At 28.9% G+C, this 26,459-nt stretch overlaps 1 protein-coding gene across 1 annotated transcript in view; it reads left to right on the top strand.

The window, feature by feature from the left end:
* The window catches only part of LOC129972381 (uncharacterized), a 170,755-nt gene that overhangs the window by 135,980 nt on the left and 8,316 nt on the right, over positions 1-26,459 (top strand). Inside the window, exons 2-4 of the mRNA XM_056086505.1 lie at positions 17,893-18,025; positions 21,745-21,890; positions 26,015-26,144. Coding sequence (XP_055942480.1) covers positions 17,893-18,025; positions 21,745-21,890; positions 26,015-26,144 — 409 coding nt within the window. The remainder of the gene's footprint in view (positions 1-17,892; positions 18,026-21,744; positions 21,891-26,014; positions 26,145-26,459) is intronic.

Below are 26,459 nucleotides of genomic sequence, written 5' to 3'. Positions count from 1 at the left end.
TATTGAACAGCCTATATAGATGACAACTGACGATGTAGGTAACACCTGATTAATAGTTGTATAAGAAAATAAAAGAACAGTTCAGGATTAAAACACGAGAAACATATGTAAAAATTTGATTTATAATGTCAAAATTATTTTTAAAAAATGAAAGATATCTTATGAAGTTACAGGATTATTACCCTAATGTTAAATCCTGTATATTGAAAATATAAATGCTGTACATTTTTAGATTATTTAATAAAGTGAAGAATATAAAATTGAATGAAAAGAAAAAGAATATAAAACTGAATGGAGAGAAAAAGAATATAAAATGTTTCAGCCCCATACATTAAAAAAAAAATTCTTTTCAAATTAATAATAAAAAAGAAGAAAAGTGTCATCGATTTTACAATCTAGTTTTGTTTTGCTCTGTATTAGAAATAAAGTATTTTTAGAGCCGAAACTTTTTTATCCACCGAAAAAAAAACAAGAATGTAAGTAACTTTTTTCGTGTTTTTTCACTTGAATGTGTTTTTTGAACCGAAACCTTTTAAGACTGAATAAAGAAGCAAGTTAGGGGGTGTAAGCAAATATTTTGATGTCCGAGTTATTTGCCAAAGAAGATCTATTTATCAGAGAGTAGCTGAAGCGACCGCAGGCAAGTGAGAATCCATCATCATTAAGTGTGTTCTTCCAGATTTCTGTCCCCCCAATCTGCCCTTGAACTTATTTTTCTGTAGGGCCTTTCTATTTTCACTCACGCCCTTTTCTACGAGAGCGTGTCTACACCTACGCCACAAGTTTCGCGGTGAAATAGTCAACTTTAGTTATTGATTTTGGCACTATGCTAAAAGGTACTCAGGATCGTCTGCTGGGAATTTAGGAAAAAACTGAAAATATAAATAAAACCTTACTTTTTTCAAAGGTCAAAATTTAAGTAAATATTTGTTAATTCTCTGATTGGAAGTAAACTCTTAATGAAAAGTCCTTTTGTGAGCAGATAAGATATCGTAGTTCCTCAATATACTGTTTTTAAAATGCACAGATGTTTTTGACAAAATTAAGGACTAAAAAATTAACTTTTGAAACAAATAAACTGTTTTTTTTATTTAATTATATTTCCAAATACTTAAGAATAAATTTAGCTGCTCTACTGATTAACTTAAAAAAATATTCGAAGTTTAAGTAAATGCTTGTTTATTCATTGAGTAAATATTCTTTATGAAAAGATCCCTCTGTATGCAGACATAAAATTATATTTTCTCAAAATCTTTTTTTAAAAATGCTCAGATATTTTCTATTAACAAAATTAAGGGCTAACAAAATTAACTTTTGAAACAAATAAACTACTTTTTTTATTTAATTATATCTCTTAATACTAAAGAATAAATTTAACTTACTTACTGATTAACTTTTAAAGAAAATATTGTTTTTTAGAATGCCCAAATATTTTCTGTTAACTAACTTAAAGGCTAAAAAAATTAGCTTTTTAAACAAATAAATTGTTTTGTATTTGATTATATCTCTGAAAGTTTAAGAATAAATTTAACTGATCAATTTTTTTTCGGGGGGGGGAGGGGAATATACAGATAAAGAAAAATTAGTTTCTTTTAAAATGAAAATTAAACGCTGGTTCAAATGCTTAGAAATTTGAAAAAAAATGAAGTAAACTAAAAAAAGATATTCGATAATTCGTTGATTAGGAGCAGATATCCAGAGCGGAAAAAGATATTTATGCGAAAATTGTAATTAAAAATAAACGCATTTCATTGTTTAAACAATGCATGACTAATTTTGTATTAGACAATAAAATACTCCTAAATCATTGTTAGAGAGTCTTAATAATAAGATAAGGAATATATTTTCTTCTAATGAAAGCTGTTATTACTTTCATATGAATATTATATATTTCCTTATTCTGAGCTTACGATTGAATGTCAATTAAAAGATAGAATGCTACTTCGAAATATTTACTTCCTGCATTTCCTTGTAATAAACATAACAGTAACTTATAAAGCTTGGTATTGTTTTATAAAACATAATATTGAAATTTAAGATGCAGATGCGTATGTTTTTTATGAAATTATTTCCATAAGAAGAAGCACAAAAGGTAAGAACATAAAAATCTAGGAAAAGAACAAAAGGATGAAACAAATCGCAAATCATATGAGAAGAGCAAAAGTTGTTACCAGCAAACTAAACTTTCCAGCAGAAAACCAAAAGAGCAATTTCGAAGAAGAAAATATAGTCGTTATAAAATGCAAAATAATAAAAAATTTATAAAAAATGAAAAAATTCAGTTTGGTACTAGTATTTATCATTCTTTTACTAATTATTAATCTTGGAGAAATTCCCTAACCAGATTTATCGATTTACTGAAATTATTCAAAACGACTGATTCAAAATGTCAGGATTGAATTATTGAAACTACACTATTTAAATACGAAATTATTTATTTCATATTATATTGAATATAAAAAAGGAAAGTTTTTGAAATGATATTTAATAACTTTAAATTTTAATAAATTGAATTTTTTGAAAATATTTTTGAATTATATTAAACTTTGATGTTTAAGATAATTAAAAAAAAGAAATACATGTACAAAAATTAAATCATAAAAGTTCATAAAACCCGAATTTTTTTTCTTATATTTCCAAATAAACCTTGTTTTTTTATTTTCCTTGATTAAACTTACGTTTTTTCATTAAGAAGCATTTTTGATATAAGACTCATTTAATGCATCCGCCCTTAAAAATGTATTAAAAAGACTTTAAATTCTTCAGCGATATTATCCTAAATATATCTTTTTCTTTAACTTTTCTTTTCGTTAGATGCCGCTATGTCCCTAAAATGCTTTATTTTAAGAACATGGGGGAAAACGCACATAAATGAGCATAAGACATTAAAGCAGAGACCACAAAAATAAAAAAGGAAAGAAATAACTTTTACATAATAAAGATAAGCGGTGCGTTTTCAAGTACTTTTTCTACAATTTTACCAAAATGCTGCCAGCTAAGCTCCATTATGGTTAATTAACTGCGACTGTAGCTGTACGGAATAAAAACTGAAATGGCTGCACCATTTTTTTCCGACTGATTCTTTCTCTGTATAGAAAACGAAAAATTGCTTTTAGCTTATCATGCATTCCTTTCCATTGCGTTTGAATGTCGTTCGATTTATATTTCGTTCGAGGCAGAATCCGATAAAAGAAAGTTTTAATCAGAAAAATCACGATAAAAAAATTGGAAAAACTCTTTTTCTTCTTCTTTTTTTTACCGAAGAAAAAAAGTATAAAAGAAGCATTCTCAAAGAAAAAAATTATTTGTATGACTGTCAAATAAAGAGTAGGCTATGCATTTGAATTTCTCATTAAATTTATTTGCTCGCCTTCAAATAATTGAAGAATTTTTTTTCTTTAATTATTTTATAAAATCGTTTGCTATTTTATAAAATTATTGATGACGTTTGAAAAAGAGTTTCACTTGTTATCAGCAATGAATGAAATTCCGGCATTCCATAGGATGCCAATTTGAAATGTGACATGTTTTTATTAGTTGTAATAATTCAGTAAAATAAATAAAATTAAAAATGTGCAGATGTTAGGAAATTATAATAATTGAATTTTATATTAGTCCTTCTGAAGTAAAGCTGTCTTATGTAAAAAATAAAATATCCTTAATAATAATGAAATGCGCTATTTTTTAAAGATAAAAGGTAAAACTATAAAATAATAAATATTGTGATAAATATAATAATAAAATATAAATAAATACATAATTAAAAAAATTCTTTCAATTTTGACCACATTCTTTATTGATTAAAAAGGCACGAATATAGTTCAAAAGAGTAGATATATTAAAAACAATAGATATATTCGAAATCAGTGAAGAAATACTGATGAAAGTTTCAGTTTTACGTTTCGTGTAGTAAAATGCATTAAATTCATAATTCTAATATTTATGTGTATTATCTTCTAATATTTGTGCGTATTATCTATCAAATTTGTCTTCAACTGAGTTATTTTTGACTAAGAGAAAACAAAATCTATTTTTTCTTGTATTATGTTTTTAGATTTCTTGATACATTTTGAAAACAATTTCAACTGAATTTTAAATTTAGATGAAGTTAGAATACGGATTTTTTAAATGGCACATTATATCCCTCTACCAACAACAACAAAATCAAATAATTCACATAACTTTTGTGCACTTTAAAGGAAGGCAATGAAATGGCAAATATATATAATAAAGAAATGTTTGAAGATTTATATATTCATTAAAAACATTCGCACCGTCGATAACAGCTTATATTCTCGTTTAATTTAATTTTTTAATATCGATTTCATTCAATTTTTGATGCTCGAATTTTGCATTCTGGAAACTGATTTTATATGTAAATATAAAATATAATGTATTAATCTAATGTAATTTATGTATTAATATAAAAAAATTTCGTGTATAGAATTTAAAATTTAAAAATGTGTAAAAATAAAATTTTCCTCACAAAAATGGATAATTTAATGTCAAAACAATGGTGGTAATTCGTTTAACTGGAGGATATATTTAAAAAAAAATATTAAAATTACCAATATATGGAATTAAGAGCTTTTGAAAAAAAAACATTCATATCACTGGAAAAATATACGTATTTTAGATTAATAATTTAAAAAATCGAATTCTTTTCTATTAATCCTCGATTTCTCGACTATGCATAAAGTTTAATCACTGCTTTACCACATTGATTCTGAACCGATTTGACAAAAGAAAAAAACACACTTTATGTAAAATTTGACTTTTTTATTTTGTTTGTTTCTTTCTTTTTCTCTGTTCTCTCTCTGTCTCTCTCTCTTCTTCACTTGAAATATTGTTTTAATAAATATAATGTTCCTTGAAAGAATAATCACATATGAACAAACAATTACTAGGTAATCTCAATATCATGTCAGAACCTATACATTCGGAGGTTAAGATCTTCAAGTTCAAGATCTCCGTATATCGGCCTCCTTCATATCGGCAAATCGATACTAATTAATCAATTTTTATCAAAGAATAGATTTTCACTAACATAAATTTGAAAAAAACTTTAAAAAAACCAGTGATAAAATAGTCTCCTCAGAACTTTATCGCGTACTCTCTGATAAAGGTATTATCCAAGAGGACACGTTGCATAGTAATTTTTGACGTGATTTTAGCATTTTTATTGAATCTACAGTGTCATCCTTGGCGAATAATTGGCGATTAATCCTGGCATGCGATTAATAATATCCAAAAACAAAATTTGGGTTTTAAATGCATTTCTTCCAACCGAATGAAATAAAAATTTCACAAAAAATTACATTTGTATTTACAAAATCCCGTACCAAATTTGATATATTTAATTCATTATATTTTTTAATTATTTCGTTAATTCTTTCTGAAAATACAAACTGACAAACCATTGTTGGATTTAGCTCAAAATTTGAGAGGTGCCTAGACTATGAATGGTAATTCTGTGTGTCGAATTTTATCTTTCAATGTCACTTCGTTTCGCAGTTATCGTGTTAAATTATATTCGAACAGCTGGACAAATAGACTTTCTTTGATTAAAATTTGATAGAAATCTATAAATTTGGAGTAAAGAAAGTATACCTCATTTCAACCGTTTAGCTCTAAGCGTTTTTGAGTTATCTTTGTCACAGACAGACGGACATTTTTTAAAATGCGTTTTTTGAACTCAGAGAGTTCTAAATTGTGGAGATTCATTAAGATCTCGAGTTCGAATCTTTTGACCATTAGTATACTTTTTCCATACTACGCATACCAGAAACGTACGAATTCTCTTCTACGTGCTATGAAACAACATAAAATGTCTTGTGTCACATAAACATAGTATTTAAGTAAATGAGGGCAAAGACTCCGGGTGGTTTAACTCACATTAACCACTTAACTGTTTTGCCCGAGTGCCATACGTGCATCGATTTATCGAATTTTGATAGTTGCAAGCAAAAAAATAAGCCATTCATGATGATTATAATTCAATATTTAAATTACTTCAAATACATAGATAAGTCAAGTATGCAATGGATTTCTATTTGAATCAAAATAAGAAAATATTCCCAAAATAGAAGGTGTCATCTTATTAGATAGTAAAGAAAATGAAACAGTTAAGGGGTTAACAGTCATATCAAAAATTTTTTTATCTTTTCATTGCTTATCATTGTCATAAGTATACACTAACACTGCTGATGTAACTACAAATAAATAGTTAGCCCATCTCTTCAGCTAATATGAATTGTTAAAGCAACAAAATAACTCGTAGCCAAAATTCCTGAAAAACGATTTAAATAATTCTTCCTAACATAGAAATATTTGTTTAACATATCATTAACACTGCTATCTGTTTTTCAGTGTCAATGCACCGAAAGATTTATTTATTTTGAGAGTCTGAAAATACTTTTCGGAACCCATTAACAAGAATAAATAACAATATTTTTGGTAGTTGTCTCAATTTGCATTTGTTTGCGGTTTTATTCCTTGACTAAATGCGTACATAAACAACTTCAAAAGTGAATAATATCACAACAAACTAAATAAAAATATTACTTTACAAACACTTCCAAACAACCTTGAATCACTATAGCTACAGAAACCAGACCTCAGACACCCATACGTTCACACATTCTCGCAAACCGAAAGAAAAAGAAGATCGAAGTTAAAGGTTATTAAACTTCAGCGCGGGGATAGAATACCCTTCGCGTGATATGAACTTCCAAGAACTTTTTATTTGTACTGTTTGCGTGCTCCAAAACCGAAATTAAATATCTAGCTTCAGTTTGCTCGTAAAATTTACACATAGTAAAAATTGAAAGCAAGACCTTGTGGTGGTAATGACCGTTGAAATCAGAGTATTCGAATTTTTTCATGACTTTCGTTCAAAATGGAATCATTAGTTAGTTTACGATGAAGTGTTTACGCACGCGAGGTGCTCTCGAACATTTATTTATTGTCTTCAGTCAGATCGTTAAGGTTAGTTTATTTAGGATCGTGAGAAAACAATGTTTGAAATGATTTGGGAAAGGTTCGCCTCGTCTAAAGAGGATTAAGGCGTGGCATTATTGGATTTGGCAACGAGGCTTTTTGTACTTTGCTACTTGGATATAATGTGGGAGTTCTAGATGGACATTTATTAATGGATTTAAGATGAGAGTTGATGGTTGTGTTTTTGAGAAGTCCCAGATAATAACGAGTGGTCAAGTTTTTTTTTTTTTTTTTTTTGTTATTCCGAAAAAAAAATATTTTTTAAAAAAATTTCTATTTCTTTTATTGAAGGGAAAAGAAAATTAAAAATCTTTTTGAGCGTAAAACGGATTTTTTATTTATGATTTATTTATCCAAACTGTGAATTTAAAAGCGTTAAACTGACCTATTCATTTATTGTTTTTAAGCACGAAATAATTATTAATAAGCTATACATCAAACACTAAAGAAAATTAAGTAACATGTCCAGAATACGAATTAAATTCTATTTGAATAATATTATGAAATTATCTTTACAATGTTAGATTCAACAGTGCCTAGTTAAATTTGAAGCCTATTTTAAATTTTAAATTATTCAGTTTTATTTTTTGATTAATATTCTAACTGTAAACACAGATAAAAATATATCGCTCAGTTTTCATTGTATTTTAATTGTTTTAGTTTTATCACAAAACTATTTTTTACTATTTTTTAAATTTCAAAAACAAAAACAAATTCTTTTTATCTTGTTCCATACTGAGTACGAATCATTGATTGGTACTTCGCTCAAATATACGATATTCCGGCTAAAGATTCTTATAATTTCAAGAAACTAAAGACATTCAGCGAGTTTTATTTTCTGGTATTTTTAACAATACCTTTGAAACAACAATACTTTTAAGTTAAATCTAAAACATTATCTTCTTTATGAAGGATCACAAAGATTCGAAATTATGTCTCAAATACCTATGCAAGGAAAGGATTGAATAACATGCATTTCCTCCAACGAGTTGCTATTCATAAGTGGAAACCTAAATTTGTAATTTATGTGACTAATATTCGAACAAATTATGATAGAGCATTGGAACTCTGCAGATGATGTTAATAATTTTGAAATCTTGTTTCATCATCATAATAAAATTATCACTCGAATTTTGTATAAGATTTTTCTTTTCTTTCATGTATTTTTTTATATGATTATTTAGTTCATCTTCGCTATTCTTAAAAATTCTAGAGTGCATAAAAATAAGTGCAATTAGTTCATTATTATTTTTACTGCAGAATTTTACAGTTTTTTTTACGTATGCATGCATTTTTCACGAGATACTATTATTTTTATATCTTTTTCAAGAAACTGTTTTTTTACTTTGAGCTGATACTGTAGTGGCTCAAACTTCCTTTTATTTTCCTTAATATATTTTTGATTTCTTGTTTTCCATTTGAATTAATTGATTGAAATTTGATTTTCCATTTTTACATGTCACATTATTCTAGAAAACATATTGAACCAAAGTCAGAAATTTTTGAAATTGTATGTATTTATATATCTTGATTCCTTCCTTTATACTTTGTGTGTAAGATTCCATCTATATGCTCAAATATAATTCTTTTCCATCTACTAAGTGGAAATCCATCAAAACGATAATGATGATGTAAAATGCTAAATCAGTAATAATTTTATTGCTGACATTTTCAAAACTTTTATAAAAAATAATTCTACTCGTCTATATTTTATTTCATATAAAATTTTAAGCACTCAACCTATTTTGTACACACACACACACACACACATATATATATGTAATGATAGTTCAAACGCTTAATTTAATCCAAATTAATTTCCAAAACTTTATTTTAATTTAGCCCATCGTAACTTCATTCTAAAATATTCTCTTATTTCGGGATCCAATTCCACTTTCGGTTTAATTAATCCGTTTATAACAATAATGAGCCATCAGTACTACGTATCAAATGAACGTGATATCTTCGGTTCTTTTGAAAAGGTGTCAAAGGTCACCACGTGTAATGAATTGGAACATGGCCAGAAATCCAAACTTATATAAGACTAGTGATCATTTGTTCGTCCCTTTTTTGCCTTCTGTTTTTGTGCCGCGCTGCGACTTCTTATAAATAATCATGTTTGCCTCTCGAAAGAGAATAAAACGAAATTAAAACTAGAAAGTATCTTCACTGCTTCGAACCTGCATTCTGCTTCAACCAAAATAACATTGCACATATATATATGCAAACTGATCATAAACGACCTACTCTATAGGAAAGAGGAATATAACATGGTGCAGTAGTAACAAAATTAACGAGAATAGAATAGAATTGGTACTCATAGAATGTTTAATAAGCAACAAAGTCCTCGGCTTAAAACGCGGTTCAGTGTGTACTACCCATCTCAATAATCCGGGTACAGCTAAGAGGGAGTGAAAAAAAAAAGATCCATGTTTTGAATGCAATTAATTTTTTAGTTTGTAGTTGAATATGAGCTTTTCGACTCTGTAACCAATCTCATTTTAGCATTAAAAGTTTTCTTAATTTTACATACTTCTATTGCATCATGTGAGAAGAATTTTTCGAAACTGGAACTAATTAAGAACTATCTCAAATCTTCAGTGAATGAAGCATGGCTCTCAGTCTTAGCCATTTTGTCATTTGAATGCAGTGTAGCTAAAGGTATTCATTTTGATGATGTAACTTTAAACTCTGAAGAGGAAAATGTTTGAAAGCAAAGATTCTAAGTATCTTGTTAAAGCCTAATTTTTTTGAATAGAACATGAATGGATCTTGTAGACAATTAAGTTTTCATTAAATTGTATTATAATAACAATAATGTTAAGTGCTAAGTACTATAATCATAAAAAAGATTTTACATTAAACTGGCTTATTAATAAAAAGTCATTTTACTTTTTTTTTTATTCACAAAAAAAAAAAAATATATATATATATTAGATATGTATCTACAATTGTAGTCCCAGAAACACATACAGAATTTGTTGTTTCGTATGGCACTTGCCATGGACAAGTCCGCTGTTCGAAGACAGCCTGTTTAAGCCTGAGGGGCAGCGCCTCTTGTTCCTATAATAGCGCCATCTAGGGCCAAGAGAACGACTTAGCTACACACACGTCACAACTCTTCATTCACGCATTTCATTCACTCAACCACAGATCGTAATTTAAACCTGAATCAGAGAACGATCACCCCTGATACAGTACCCCAGTAGTATTACTCTCGACAGGGAGGACTTTGTGACCACGACAGATTTAACGCGCATCAGCCACCAAGCATGCGGGGAATCTTCGGCCGGCGGGGTTCGAATTCGCAACCTAAGGGACGCGAATCCGACGCTCTACCAACCAGTCTATCCCGGCCTTCACATACAAAATTTAATATATTTAAGCCACTGCGTTTTTAAATGATCTTTTAAGTTATCGAACAAACGAATGTAATGCCAAAAATATGGTTTTCGAACTCAAGGTGGTTTAAAACGTGAATATTTTCTTAACCAGTTTAATAAAAAAATTATTTTCTCTATAAATTTTATATTTTGTTGAAAGTGACAAATTGAAATTCAGCACAATATGTCATCAGACCTTGCTTTTGACCAGACTATTCTTGGCATCTAAAGAAAGCACTAACATTGTAATAATGGACCAATTAGATGGACTTGGATCTAAAGAAAGCACTAACATTCGATAAATTATTGAATTGGGCATCTGTGGCTATACCGAAATACATCACGATTAATTTTTCTGCCAAATTAAATAATTTCTATTCGGAAAATCCTTGTTATAAAAAATATCACGCTGTATTATTCTTGATGTGAAATTACACAAAGAATTACTTCATCTACGTAAAGATAGGTGAACTGTACGCTAACAGGACATTGAGTTGAATAGCATTTTCTTATAGTGCATTTTCGATTAAATAGATTATATTGAGTGCATTTTCGATTAATACAAAATATTGAGATAATGTATGAAGGAAGACATTTAACTGAGAAACTATATAGCACTATTCCTGTCATTTCTAGGAACTAAATCAAATCGATCACTTTGGAAACCCGACATTGTCACTTTCGAAATAACTTGTCATAATATATCGACCTGTCTGTCGTCTCCCGAGAGAAATACTGCACAAGAGAAATGATGTTCACTGTGCTATTTCCTCTGCAAATAGAACAGATAAAAACGCAGGAGCTAATGCAGAAGCTCTTCAAGAAGTGCATAAAGCCTATTTCCGTTATTTTGTCTCTTTTACTAAGAAAAACACATCTTTATTAAGCAAGCTCACAATTATTTCATATAGCACTATAATTCAGCTTTTCGATGACTCTATATAACATCCCCTTCAAAATAACGATCATTTATCAATGGCAATTGTCAGCGTTTTGAACATGTATCGAAACATATTTTAAAATCGATTTTGATTGTCTTTTTCGAATTTAACATGAATTTTCGACTGTTGCGTCAACAGCGAATCACGATGGATAGAAGTGACAATTTTAAGAAATTATCAAAATTTTCACCTCTATCCACCTGTTACTTCTTGTACCATGGTGGTTTGGTGGCATTGTCTCGTCTTCGGGAGCGGAGGGTTTGAGTCCCGATTCCACTGAAGAACCGTCGAGTAAGCGGGTCTGGTGTTCTTTAAATCCGTCCACATTTCCTCTCGCTGGCGTTATGTGGAAGTTTGGGGAGGGGGTTCCAGCTGTGATGTCGTCCTCGTCATCTGACCGCGGTTCAAAATTGCTAGTTCCAACCCTAATGTGGCTTTAAAAGCTGGAGGTTTATATAACTAAACCAAATTAACTAAAAAATCTGCTACTTTTCATTGCGAAGAAGTTATGAAACCCTCTCACAGTTTTCAATAAATGCTTTAAAAATTACTTTTTGTAAACAAATTTCAAAACTGTCATATTATTTTCTAATATTACATGAAATATTTCAACTACTTTGAGTAGTAAAAGCAATTTTAATTCAAATGTTATTAATCCACTTTTTCTCACATTCCTCAAAACAAGTTTCTAGGAATCATTCTCTGAATTCGCCATAAAAAAATTATGTTATTTCATAAATAACATATTAGTGGATAGTTCAATAATGAGAAAAATCATATAAGAAAGCAGGTATTTGACTCCTTTGTACTGCTCATTTTGTTCATGTGCGACATCACCGACTCTAATGGGACTCTCCTGTTTGTGAGAGTTTCAATTACAAGTGATTCGGATTAAGGGTTATCTTACATAATCATCTATCTTGTCTTGTTGGCTTTCGCTATATATTTTTACAGTGTGCTTAAAAGAATGGTGTTACTTTTTCTGATTTTTACTATAGAATTGAGACAGAAATAGCAATTTTAGAAAGCCATAAAGCGAAAAAATAATTTTCAGAATTCTTGGAAGAGTTTTAAAGTCAATTTTGCAATATTATTGAGGCAATGAATTCAAAAATAAAGAGTATAAGTAATCTTCTTATAAAAATGTTGTCATACCAGCTTTCCTCTCAATCCTTAAAGGGCGCTTTATAGTCGTGTTCTTAAATCTTTGTCGGGTTAAACATAGAACTTTCTATTACCTTCGAGCGTGTCATCAAAAACATCAGTTTTAGTAAGCCACAAAGCAAATATGCCATTTCCACAATTCTTGAAAGTGTTTTAAAGTAACATGTTTTTGCGATATTATTAGGGTAATGGATTCAGAAACATAGAGTGGAAATAATCGTCTGATAAAATGTTGTTACACCAGCTTTCCCCTCAATCCTAGAAGATCGCTTTATTCCTTTTCCTAAATCTTTCTCAGCATAAACATAGAATTTTCTATTACTTTCGAGCATGATAATCATAAATATCAGTTTTAGTAAGCCACAAAGCAAATAGACCACTTTTCACAATTTTTGGGAGGATCAATTTTGCAATATTATTTCATCAATATATTCAAAAACAACGAGTAGAATTCTGTGCTTAAATAGAATTTTCTATTACTTTTAGAGTGATGACTAAAAGTAGTGATTTTAAGCCTAACACTAAAGGAGAGCCACATTGGATGAAAACAAAGCTTGCAACTCTTTAATTGTTGAATCATCGAACAATTCATGAGCAATATGATCGGAGGGAGAAAGATTATTTTATGCAAATTATTTCAATAAAACATCTTGAAATATTAAAAGTACTTTCTTCTGATTAAGAATTTTGTCAAATGAGAGTGATTATGCTTCACAGCACTAAGACGATATAAGAAATAAATCTTAATCTTTTCCTTTTATTTTATTCAAAAACTGTTGTTTTCCTTACAATGTTATATTTTAAAAAATCTTTTTGTGAAAAGATACTGTATACAAAATTTATATAAAAATATTTTGTTGTATGAATAATTATTTTTTTAAATATTTGAAAAATGAATGAAAAATGTAAAGCTAAAAATATATTTTTCATCAATTGCATTAGTTTTTAATGGGATTTCATCAAAATACTATTTGTGAAACAATGTCTTACTTGTTAACGCTAAAAATTGAATGCAAATGCTGAAAAATTAAAATGAATGATATAAAAATCTGAAGAGATATGAATGTTGGTACAATAACAACTACGTATTTTAAATAAACTGTTTTTATTACTTTTGATAACAACAATATATTTGATCATAGATTTATATTCAATCCCATTATTTAAATTTCTAGATATTATCTACCGAAAACTGTATATTTCATGAGCAACCTTCCACGATCTAAAACTTGCAGAAAACCAATAACTCTTTCACTATAATCCCAAAGAAAATATTTGAGAAATAAAGGACTAAATCAACATTAGAAGTTTTATTTTTCAAGTTGATTCCATTATTTAAAAACTTTCAAGGAGAATAATTTTTCTAGTACATATAATCCAAGTTTAAGAGGCTTATACGCAATCTGACCCTCTTGAAAGAGCTATTTACAGAAAAAACGATAACTAAAAAGAGGGAAAAAATATTTCGGTAAGCGCGATTATGATATAGGATTTACCTACACGAAGTTTGCTTGAATTAGTTTTCAGCAACTCAGTGTGCTCGGGGGAGGGGGGGGGATTGTAAGTTCAAATAAAACAAAACTTGAGCAACAAGTATTTCAAATATCGCGGGATAAGTGTTTCAAAAAAAAAAAAAAAAAGAACAATGCAAAAAATCAAAAGAATAAAATCCAGTGACACAAAAGATAGAAAAGAGAGACACGAGTTTCATAATACGCCTGGTTCCTTGAGACTGCCAAATGCAAACGGCATCCATTTGATTTCTTGTATGTATATGTGTGAATATACGGCGTTCACTCGATGAGCTGTATGTGCGATTGTCGAATCTACCTATATGGTATCTACTTTGATTATCTGTATATACGAGCTCTTGCTTTAGTCAACATCAGAGCAATACCGCTTGACGGCCGACCCCGCGATATTTCAAGATTTTTCGTTTGTATGTGTCCACGTCTTATATATTGTTGATGATCGTTATTGTTTGTTTTACTCCCTAAAATAGACCCAGACAACAGTTTCTCTAGCCCTGTGTTTTTTATTCCATAAAACAAGCGCATGCAATGGTTTCGAAGTGAACACATTTCGCATCATTCGACAAAAAACACTATCAAACAGTGAACTCAATATTGTGTTAGACATTCAAAGTTTCAATAATAAATATTTAACCTAAGTGCAATGTGCACAATTTTGGAGAGGTACAACGTTCAGTGGCGGTACTCCAGCAGAGCAAATTCCATAATTAAAAGGTTAAGCAGGAACATTGGAAATAATATGGTGTGAACCAAGGTTGCGAAGAGGCCAAGTTCATGTTCAACTGTTATTTGACATGAAAATTTGATATAACAAGCAACGAATATATCGATTTTATAAAGAAATGTACTATTTTGTGTGAATATTTTTTCTGAATATGTCAACCTTTTTGAAGTTCTATGATCATAATACTTATTTTCATGTTATACTGGTTTTTGTAGTTGTGGATAAATTTGAATTCCTGTAGAAATTAATTTTTTAAAAAAGAAAATAAGGAATGATGATTTTTTAAGCTTTTGTAAAAAGTTCTATGCTATTTTACACCTTAAATAATACAATCCTTTTTTTTAAATAATTTGATAAGCCTTAACAGTAAGATTAGATATTTTATTTGAATTTTTTAAAATTTCTTACAATACAACTCCATCTATCAGCGAAGAATTGTGCTATTTTCCTTTCTTGTATACGAAACATAAAAAAAATATTGTAATCGTCAAAAAATTTGAACTCAAGATTATCAGGAATCTCTACGTTTCAGACATTTCAGTTTACAATGCAAAACATAAGTTTAAGGTTTATTTTACATCATGTTACATGCTTTGTATAAAATGAAAGCCATCTGTAGGATATCTGCTTTATTGAAATGCTTCAGATGTACATTCCTTATATTAAATAGATTATCTCATGCTATTATGGGAAGATTTTAGAAACAATTCCATTGCGATTGGCTGTGTTTTAAACACACCCGCATATTTCGTCTCCATGGATAACTAACCAATTATAGTTATATTTATCTTTAAATATATACAATATTGCAGGACAATCAATGAAAATATCATTTTCTATTAGAAAATGATATTCTATATGATATAATATGAAATATAAATTATATAGCTTGAAATAAAATAGAGAAATGAAACATGGTATTTTCAAGAGAAAAATTGAAGCTGTGTCTTAGGAATACTTGCATACCTTATTTTTTCAAATATGTCAACAACTGTCGTTTTATCCGCGACTATAACCGTTAATAAAGCAAATGCACTGATACAATGAGATTTCTATCTTTATTGAGCACCATTCATATTATTATATTCATCCTCACTTTAAATAATTTTATTAATTTTAATTATTTATCCGCGACTGTAACGTTAATAAAACAAATAGAATGATACAATGAGAATTCTATCTTTATTGACCGGCATGCATATTATTATATTCATCCTCACTTTAAATTATTTCATTTTATAAATATTATTATCAATTTTATTATATAAATATTTTCTGTTATAATTATTTCTGTGCTAAATTATGCCTCAATTTAAAAGGAAAATAAGACTGATTGTGCTTTAGATTATATGTTTTACTCTATAATCTAAAGCACAATCAGTCTTATTTTCCTTTAAGGAACAGGATGATATCAAATGGGTGTCTAGTTTCAAAAGGGCTCTTTGCAATAGGCAGTTGATGTATTAATTTGAAACTGATAAATTTCAGAATATAATATATTCAAGTTTTGAATACAAGCACCACATAAGATTAATTTGTACCCATTTTTCTACACTTCCTTTTACAATTTTAAAATGCAATTCTTAAAAAACTTTCAGAGGTTATCTCTATCGATGCTAAAATAGCAGTTGTAACTATAGTTGTTAAATATGGAGAAATTATCTCAAAAACATGTAATCACATCTGTGGATATATCTCTCAGTTGACAGAGATAAAGAACTGTTACCTTGACAACCACTATACCAAAACGCATCAAATTGAGACTAATCATTCAGCTGTCAGAGATAGAGAACTATTACCTCGATCAAATTGAAATTCATATGGTTTAAGTTTGAGGGAAATTGGAAGAAAATCCTATGTATGTGTTCCATGATAAAAAATTCTCATTGATATGAAAATACATACTTAGTTTCTCTTTTCATTATTGATAAACATGAAATTGAAGGCTCAACAAGAATTGTGTAACAAACTTGATGTATGTCATGTAGTAAAACCAGAGCCTTTTGAACATTTAAGAGGCTTGCATTCAAAGACTAAATATTTGTCGTTAGACTGAATGGTTGCTATCAAGAACTAATATATTTCACTCATAACTTTTTCATGTATAGTAAATGCTCATTAAGGAATAGATTTTCAAAATCTTAATTTCACCTTTTATGAAAAATTATTAAAAGTTTTAAAGTTTTTCCGGAATAACTTTGGGACATTTTCTTGCACAAAAGCCATTTTTGTACTCCTTTATAATTAAAAAAAGACTTTTTGATGATACTAATTTTGTTTCTATACAGCTTTTCTGTAGTTTCATTAAACGTTTGGAAATTACATTATAATTTAATATATTTTTAATAAATATTTTATAGCAATAATTTTCTTCGTTTCGGTTACAGAATTTATATTTTCTATATTAACCCTTTATTTATTGAATTATTTTACTATAAATTTTTTTTCAATTTGCATCATTAGACACATTTTGGTGTAGAATAAAATCAAGAAATGGGTACAAACTTTTAAAATTAATTAAAATAACTTAATTACTGTAGTTAGTAATTTCTGTCTTTAATTATATTTAATGCTTGTTCCCACTATTTTCTTTTGAATACCGTCAAAAATTAGTCATAATACGAAAATATCAGCATAATTTAAATGATATTTTTAAATACCGTCGAGATATAAAGCGTAAAATAGATTTTGTTTGTGCGTATACAGAAACCGCTGTTATGATATTATTCGTAAATTTTAAAAATAAATTTAAGATAGACGAATCAAATCATAAACGTTTTTATACTACAATGTTTCGAAATAGACATTTAAATTTCTATATATTTTTTATAAATAATTCTATTAACTTTACTTATTAAGTAAGTATCAAGTATTTTTTTTATTTATATTGGAAAAACAAAATAAAAAATAAGTTTTAAAAATGTGCTTCTAAATTTAAAAAATTCCCGATTAGGTTGCAGTAACTTTAAAGAATAAATACTTAAAGAATTCGTGAATCTTGTTTTGCTTCTGTCATATTATGTTGACCATCTTTTTAATCTTAACCTTTCACAGCTTATTAAAACCTTATATATAGTTTATAAAATATGAAATTATTTGTCAATCATATTTTCGATGCGGTTCTGATGCTTAATTTCTTTGTTTTGTAGGTACAGTCCAAGCTAATGAACCAAAATGCGAATCTCACGAAGTCATGAAATGCCTCTCGAAGCAAAACCAAGCAGTGAACGAAGGACGACTCTTCTTTCCTGATACACAGCAAAAGCTCAGAGAATACTGCAAGTAAGTTACGCTCTGACAACGCATCAATTAGAAGAAAAAAACATTATGCATTATCTATTTTAATCTACTCCTGAATGTTTCATTGTTTTAAGTATATGTCATGTGGAAACTGCTTTATTTTTTATTTTAAATTGATGCATTTGAATTAATAAATAGTATAAAAATAACTGTTAAGTTCGATTTCTAGATCATTATCTTTTTCATACGATGGCATATTTCAATTCCTCAGCAAGGCTGAATGATGCTTTCATACCATATAAAGTACAGACATTCATTTTTCAGTTCCTACTATTAGTTCACACTCTCCCTATTTATATTTATACATCTTGTTCAAATTCTCAATCGCTAATAAAATACTTTTTATTCATCCACTCAAGTTCAAATATATTTTTTTAAAACTTGTAGTGAATAATACTTGATGTTAATACAGTTTTTTTCAAATATTAATTCATTAATTATTAAATTTAATTACTTTTTAATACTTTAAATAGCGTTTTAGCAGTTTGTATTGAAAATTGAAATCAACAGGCAGTAACTCAATCGGTAAAATGCAATCATTTCGGTATTTTTCACGTAAAGAATGCGAGTTGAATTCTTGCGAAAGTAGAAACTGACTTTGAAAAAAAAAATTATATTATTTGTTAATAATTTGTTCACCGAAGGACATCGGTCTCAGCAACTGTTCTGGTGCGCTTAAAAAGATTCGACCAAAAAAATACAACAAATAATCATCACTTTTGTTGTTTATGATGCGTTGCATAATTGAAAGCAACAAATAAGTTATAGCTAGTAATTTGATCGCAAGTTAGCTATTGATGGAATATTCCTGAAGTCATTATTTGTACGGCACGATCCAATGAATATAATGCAGCTTGATTTTACAATTATATTCTAATATTTATTACATATTAATTGATTTTTTTTGAGAAACACAATTTGTATGAGTGCGGTTATAAATATATACAAAAAGTCGTTAAAAGAATAAGCAGAAGCTAGGTATTACAAGAGCGTGATAATTAAAACGAAAAAAGTTTTATAAACGCCAAACGATATTCTTGAAATTCTTTGTGGTGCGAGATTGATTATTTAAAAGTAAGAAGCCAAACGATAAAGTAGTAGCACCATCTGAATGTGACGTCAGTTCATAGAGACGCCGAACAACTTCAGACCAAATTTTCATTAGTATAAATGAAGCGACTTAGTGCGCGCATGTACATACAATAACTAAAATTACCAACTATTCAGAATTTATAAAAAGCAAATAAATAAACTATTATAGATAGCAAGTTCAACCACGTTGACGAAAATTACAGTCTATAGGAATCAATATTCTCACTTATTTCACATCCCTTTATTATTATATTTTTTTGTGCCGCCATATTTGAAAAACAAGAAGAAAGACATAGCTCAAAAACGGTTATTTAAAGGATATTTTTATGCCTGAAAATGGCAAAATGTTTACTGCAAAAATGGCCATTTTAGATTGGTTGTGTCATTATATTGCCTTCACAAAGCCATTTGATCTAAATTTTTCTAAGCCCTTCTTCTAGAAAGTCATTATTTTTGAGTTGTGCCCATCTTTTTGTATTCTGACAATATGTAGTTTTCTTTTTGCTTTACTCGTGTAAGCATAACGAGACTTTAAATCAACTCATATTTTAAATTGATATCTATATATTTCTGTTAATAAAAACAGCACCGAATGAATGCTCTTCTTTTCAATATCAACTCCTCTGCGGTAGAGCTAGGAAAATCCATCAGAGAATGTTTTATTTGTCGCTATAAATTTCACATTCCTTTCGAATTTATGTATATAATTTTTTTGATTATCGATACATGTAAACATGGAAAAATTATGAATTTATAACTTTATTGTTTTGCAATAATTATACAGGTTTCCACTGAAAAGACCACGAACTATCTTATTATTAAAAGAAAGATTTTTAAAAATGGAATTTCAGTTTTGAAATTTTAAACTTCAAAGTCCATGCTTTTGTATGAAAAATTAATTTCAAAATATATGTTGTTAATTTAAATAGTAAATAAACACTGAGGTTCAATACAAAAAAAATCATGTTTTGAATTATTTGTTCTCAAAATGATTTTTTTCATAACTGCTTATTTCTTCAAATGTTTCACGTGTCTTAAATGTTGAGGAAGATTACATAAACTTAATAAAAATATCTTGCTTAAGCTTAACAATAATTTAGGAAAATTGCAATAAATCTAATAATAATTGAGAAAGATTGCATAAATTTAATAATAATTGAGGAAGTCTGCATGCATTTAATAATAATTTCGGCCATAAATTAAATAAATATTTGTATTTATGTTAGCTTCGAATTGATTCAAAAAATCATTCAAGGTTTGTTTTTAAATACAAGGAATTTCAATAAAATATCTGCATGTATGCATAAAATTACTTTCTGATATTAACTTTGTAAGAAAAATAATGAAATAATACCCATGTTTGTTTAAAATACATTTTTAATGATAATAATTCAAAAAATTCGAAAAAAAATATATTACTTAAACATTTTTTAAATTTTATTAAAATTTTTGGGAAGATATTTATTGAAAAAAATTAAATTAAAAGTTATATTTCAATGTATATTTATACAAATTTTCAAAATTCTAAATTAATTTTACAAAATGTCTTAAAGTGTCCATCATTCCTCTGAATTGAATGACAATAATTTGTTTCAAAGTTGGAGATAAAAATAATAACTCCACAAACAATAGAAATGCACGTGAAACCGATATTAGAATAATTTAAATGGAAGAAAATATATTTTTTAGTCTGTTTAGTTCCTCCGAGTAAACCTGTGTTTAGTATGAAATAAACTTTGGTTTAGTTTAATTATATTAACGTCCCGTTTTAAAGCAACACTAGGGCTATTTTGGGATGGGCCTCGTAATTTTGAACCGCGGTCAGATGAAGAGGACGATATCTGAGCTGGCACCCCCCCCCCCCTCTCCACACCGCACCACACCAGTGGGAGGACTTTTGATCTGACGGATTTAACGTGCAACAGACCCCCTTACACGACGGTTCTTCGGTGGAATGGGGTCACGAACCTGAAACCCTACGGTCACAAGCCGAGACCTTACCACCAGGCCACCGCGGCCTTGAAGTAAACTTTGGTGATAGTAAAGTAAAACAAAACAAATTTTAGTTTAGTTATATTAACGTCCCATTCTGAAGCATCACTAGTGCTATTTTTGGAACTGACCTAGTAACTTTGAGCCTTTGTCAGATGACGACGACGACTCCTGAAATGGCACTGGCCTCTAGAAATTTCACGCCACACTAACGGGAAGACGTTTAGCCGCGATGGATTTAATGTGCACCAGAACCCTTATACGGCGTTTCTTCTATAGAATCGAATCTCGAACCAAGACATTCAGATTGCGCAGCTGAAATCTTACCACCAGGCTACTGTGGTCTTCCCCCTCAACCACAAAAAAAAATGTAATTAACGGATAATCCGGCAACAAGTATACAAGCATGCGCATACTTCTGTCGCATTAAACAATGAGACTGGTAACAATAGCTTATTCAGTTGCCTCTTTTTCCTTTTATGCGCATTTTTTGTGATTTTGATCCAAGCGATTGTCCCTTAGTAAATGGGATTTAAGATAATGTTTGCTATTTCTTGTATTTGATGATCTAAAAGTTAAAAATATTGATTGATTGGCATTACTTTTCCTTTCTGCAGGCATTTGATGGACGGTTTAGACTGCGCTCGGAGGTTCATCGATGAATGCTTCACAGAAGAGGACAAGCAAATCTATCAGAATCTGACACACGACATGGTGGGCATGAATGTTGAACTCTGCACAACTGGCTCTCCTCTAAGCATCAGTAAGTAATATTTGTCGATGAATTCATTCACCTATCAATGTGTGTGTGCATCGGTTCGGTTGTTTGGAAAAGCAAATGCTCTAAATGAACAAAATGAATACCATCATTTCAACTGAATAACATCATCAACATAATATTTCAACTGAATCACATCTTCAATGCAGCATTTCAACTGGATAGCATCATCAATAAAACATTTCAATTGAATAACAACATCTTTTCATGAATAGCTTCAACACCATCATTTCAACATCTTTTCATGAATAGCTTCAACACCATCATTTCAACATCTTTTCATGAATAGCTTCAACATCATTTCATTTTCATTCATCAATATCATTCCTCAGTTTAATTCATACCATGGAATTCAATGTATGTATTATACATTCGCTATTCTTTCATCATGAACGAATAAAACGAATGGGGAAAGGGTTATTACATATTAATTACGGTATTATGACTATCTGTTATGAAATATTTCTAACTTCTTTCCATGTAATCTTTCGGAGATCTAACAAGGGGAGGGCACGGGGTTAAAATCTGAGATCGGGATGAGATTTAGTATAATGATAGTATATATTTAGAATGTTCATTCTTGAAAATATTAAAACTCAATGGCGAGTCAATTTCGAGAAAGTGGTCCTCAAACTTTTGGTAAAACTTATATACTGATAACTTGACTCCCGACCCGAGGATCCCGATGGCATGGTTGTCTAGGTAACTGTCTCGTGTGCGGAAGGTCAGGGTTCGAACCTTCCTAGGATTTTTTTTTCTTTTTTTAATAACTTTTATTCACTGTTATTCATTTTATTTTTTAATAACTTTTATTTCTTTTTTAATAACTTTATTTAAAAAATTATAAATACAGATGCATTTTTTAAACAAAATAAACTTATTTAAATTTAATTAACTATTTACAGATAGTTTTAATTAATATACTATTTATTTTTATGCAATGATGAATGTTTATTCCTTTAACACTTAAGCTATAATTTAATGTTTAACGGAAAAAATAATTAAAAACGGCTACAGATAATTTAACTTACTCGCATCATTTTCAATCAATTAACTTTCAAATTCTTGCATTTTAATAATAATAAATTATCAATTCTAACTCAACGAAGCTGTATTTACATCAAAAATTGAAGGGAGCAGCTGATATTTGTTAAATATCTAAGCAAACATCCCCAACTGCAGTAATCAAAAGAAATAATAGAGAGCAGGTGTTAATTTATTGAATGCGTAGGTAGATGGTTCAAAGCGTATTAAGCGTATACAAAATTCTTGCGAGAATACTGCAAAAATTGAATCAACTGTACACCATCTATTGTCGTCACCAATTTTTAATAAGATGATAAGGTATGCTTGGTACGCTGCCAACTTTCTGATGGAAGAGAAATATTTTTAAATGCAAATGAAGTTTGTATTCCCATAGATCTCTTAAATAAACCTTGCTCTAATGGACAATCATCATTTATCAGTTGTGCAAGATGTCGAAATATATTTTGTTTCGAATGTTTTTACTATAGTTACCATTCTGGTTATTGCATATAATCGATAATAAATGTATGTAGGATAATTTTTTAGAAATATTGAATATTTTTTTTACGATGTAAGTATTTATAATTAATAATTATACTATTTATGTTACATTTATTAATATTCTTTAAATATTAAATTACAATTTAAGTATTAGAATAATAAACATTTATCCTAGATTCTATTACAAAATAAATAGCATATTAATTAAAACTATCTGTAAATAGTGAAATGAATTTAAATAATTTTATTTTATTTAAAAAAAATGCATCTGTATTTATAATTTTTTCTTTTAAAATTTTTATTTAATGAATATTTATTTTTGATGAAAAAAAATTTAAAATAGATTAATTAAGAGTACTTGTAAATTTTTAATTTAATAAAAGTTATTAAAAAAGAAAACAAATCCTACCCAGGCTCGTACCCTGACCTTCTGCATAGCAGAGGGTTACCTAGACAACCATGCCATCGGGGTCCTAGGGACAACGGTCAAGTTATCAGTATATATGCTTTACCAAAAGTTTGAGAACCATTTTCTCGAAATTGACTGGCCATTGCGTTTTAATATTTTCATGAATGAACATTTTAAATGTATACCATCATTATACTAAATCTCATCCCGATCTCGGATTTCAACCCTGTGCTCTCCCCTTGTAAGTCAATTTTATTATAAAGCTCTCCTTTTTGTTTTTGTTGTCTAAAAATATATAAAAAATTACTTTTTTTTTGCAATTCTATGTGATTATACACACAGAAAAATAAATAATTAAATAAGTATTAATAAGTAAATACACGAAAGTTTCGTTAAAGTCAGTTAAATGGTGGTCAGTTTTTAACTATTAAGGTAATCTGTGAGTAATGACTGAGCAATTCATAACAGATTGTAGATAAACTATATTTATTAGAAAAAATTTCTCGGTGGCTAATTTTATTGCTTAAATTACAACGTCTTTCGCTGACTTGTTATATGGGGACTTTACTACAACAATTCTCAGCTAATTTGATTAAAACCAACAATCCTTTTCAGTCATAGCAAAAAAATGCAAAGTAAAGTTATCGCACAAGCCTGGAAATAGTAACATATTTAGTCCATTCGATAATTTTGGTTTTCTTATAAAGTATTGCAATTTTCAAAAAATTTGAAGTCGAAGATTTTGATGAATCTTCACATTTCAAACTTCCGTGAGTCTGAAAAACATATTTCTGGAAAAAGACTGGCCCTGATAAAAGTAACTCAAAATCGCTTTGAATTAAAGGAATTGAATTTGGTATACGGTCTTTATACCAAATCTGTAGATTCTTTTATTAAATTTTCAGCCAAATCTGCTCACAGGAAGTCTGTATTTCCAGTTGTACGATTATACGTTAACTCGATAACTGCAAAACGAAAAGAGCTAAGTAGATAAAATTCGGTACACAGATTTAACATCTATAGTGAAAACACTTATCAAGTATTTAAGTATTCACTTGACAGATAGGTTTAGAAAATAGATTCAATTTTTTAAAAGTTGTTGAGAGAAAAATATATTTAATACTGTTAACATGCGATTATATATCGGTAAATAAAACATTGAAAAGGATTAATATTAAATAAACTTTAAAATATTTTGAAACTTTTATTAAAATTGGAGAGAAACAACAATGAAACGGAAATGGTATCCCTAAAAAAGCCAATTTTTTAAATAATAAATTCATATAAAAAATACTTTTTGTGTAATGATATTTTCTGGAGTTATATAAGAAAATTCACAAAATTTTAATAATTTTTAATTAAAAATTTTATAAGAAGCCTTTTTTTTTATTTATCCCTTACTCAAGAAGTAAGTACGTGCCATATCTAGTTCTAAGTTCAATGTTCTGCCATATAATGTGCTTGAGCAAATTTGCATCATATGTGTCTGGTGATGAATATGTCATATGATGATGACATATTACGAATACATCACATGAATATTTTCTATCATGAACACATATTCATATATAGCTTATAATACTTAAGTCTATAAATGTATCTAGCCTATAAGCATTGCAGGGGTATGGTATGATTCCTCCACTTAAAATGTTCAGAGCTTCAAGAAAGTCTACCTCATTTTTAACAAGAACAAGAGAATATTTTATTTTATACAACAAGAACAAAAAAAAAAAAAAAAAAAAAAAAAAAAACGATTAACTGAAGAATTAGCTCTTTCGAGCTGTGAAAGAAATATTAAGTTCTTACTGGCCAGATTACATAGTGGCTAGTGAAACAGCAGTACCCACTGCATCACTATATTAACAAAAAATGTTATGGTTCACAAAATCTATTTCCTAAAATAATACAATTTAAAATTTAAATGCTGGAACTTAAATTTAACAAGAAAAATCAAAAACTCAAATTTCCACAGTAGTCATAGATAAAAAGATGATGTTGCTTGAAACATTCCTCAAACCTCGCCACTTCAAATATCGGTTAAGATGAAATATTCTTTCGTCGATATTCTAAAATAGAACTTCGCGAAGGCGAAAGATTTGCACGGAAAGAACGAACCGATAAGCATCCCATTACTTGTTGTCTCAATTTTCTTTCCCTTTTTCTATTTCCTCAGGATTCCTGAAGCACGTGAACTGCTACAAGAATCTTTCTGATCGCTTCAGGATTTGCTCGGATCGATATATTGGGAACATTGTCGTCGTCCAAAAGCAATCGCAGGAGGAACAGATCAAAATGACTTGCTGGTAAGTCTCCTTTCTGTCCTAGAAAAACTAATCTGTCAACATCGGAATAGTTCTGACAATTCTATTCGATGATTCGAAAAATAAAATATTTATTACATATACATGCTTAGTTTCTAACATATGGTAAGCGATTATTCGAAAAATTAAATATTTATTACATATACGTGCTTAGTTCCCAATATACGGTAAGCGATGATTCGGAAAATAAAATATTTATTACATATACGCGCTTAGTTCTCAATTTATGATTAGCGATGATTCAAAAATAAAACATTTATTATATATATACGCTTAGATCCCAACATATGGTAAGCA

This window comes from Argiope bruennichi, chromosome 6 (genome assembly GCF_947563725.1).
Source record: "Argiope bruennichi chromosome 6, qqArgBrue1.1, whole genome shotgun sequence".
Taxonomy (NCBI): Eukaryota; Metazoa; Arthropoda; class Arachnida; order Araneae; family Araneidae; genus Argiope; species Argiope bruennichi.
The sequence above is the reverse complement of the archived record's forward strand: the minus strand, read 5'-3'. Positions and strand labels throughout refer to the sequence as shown.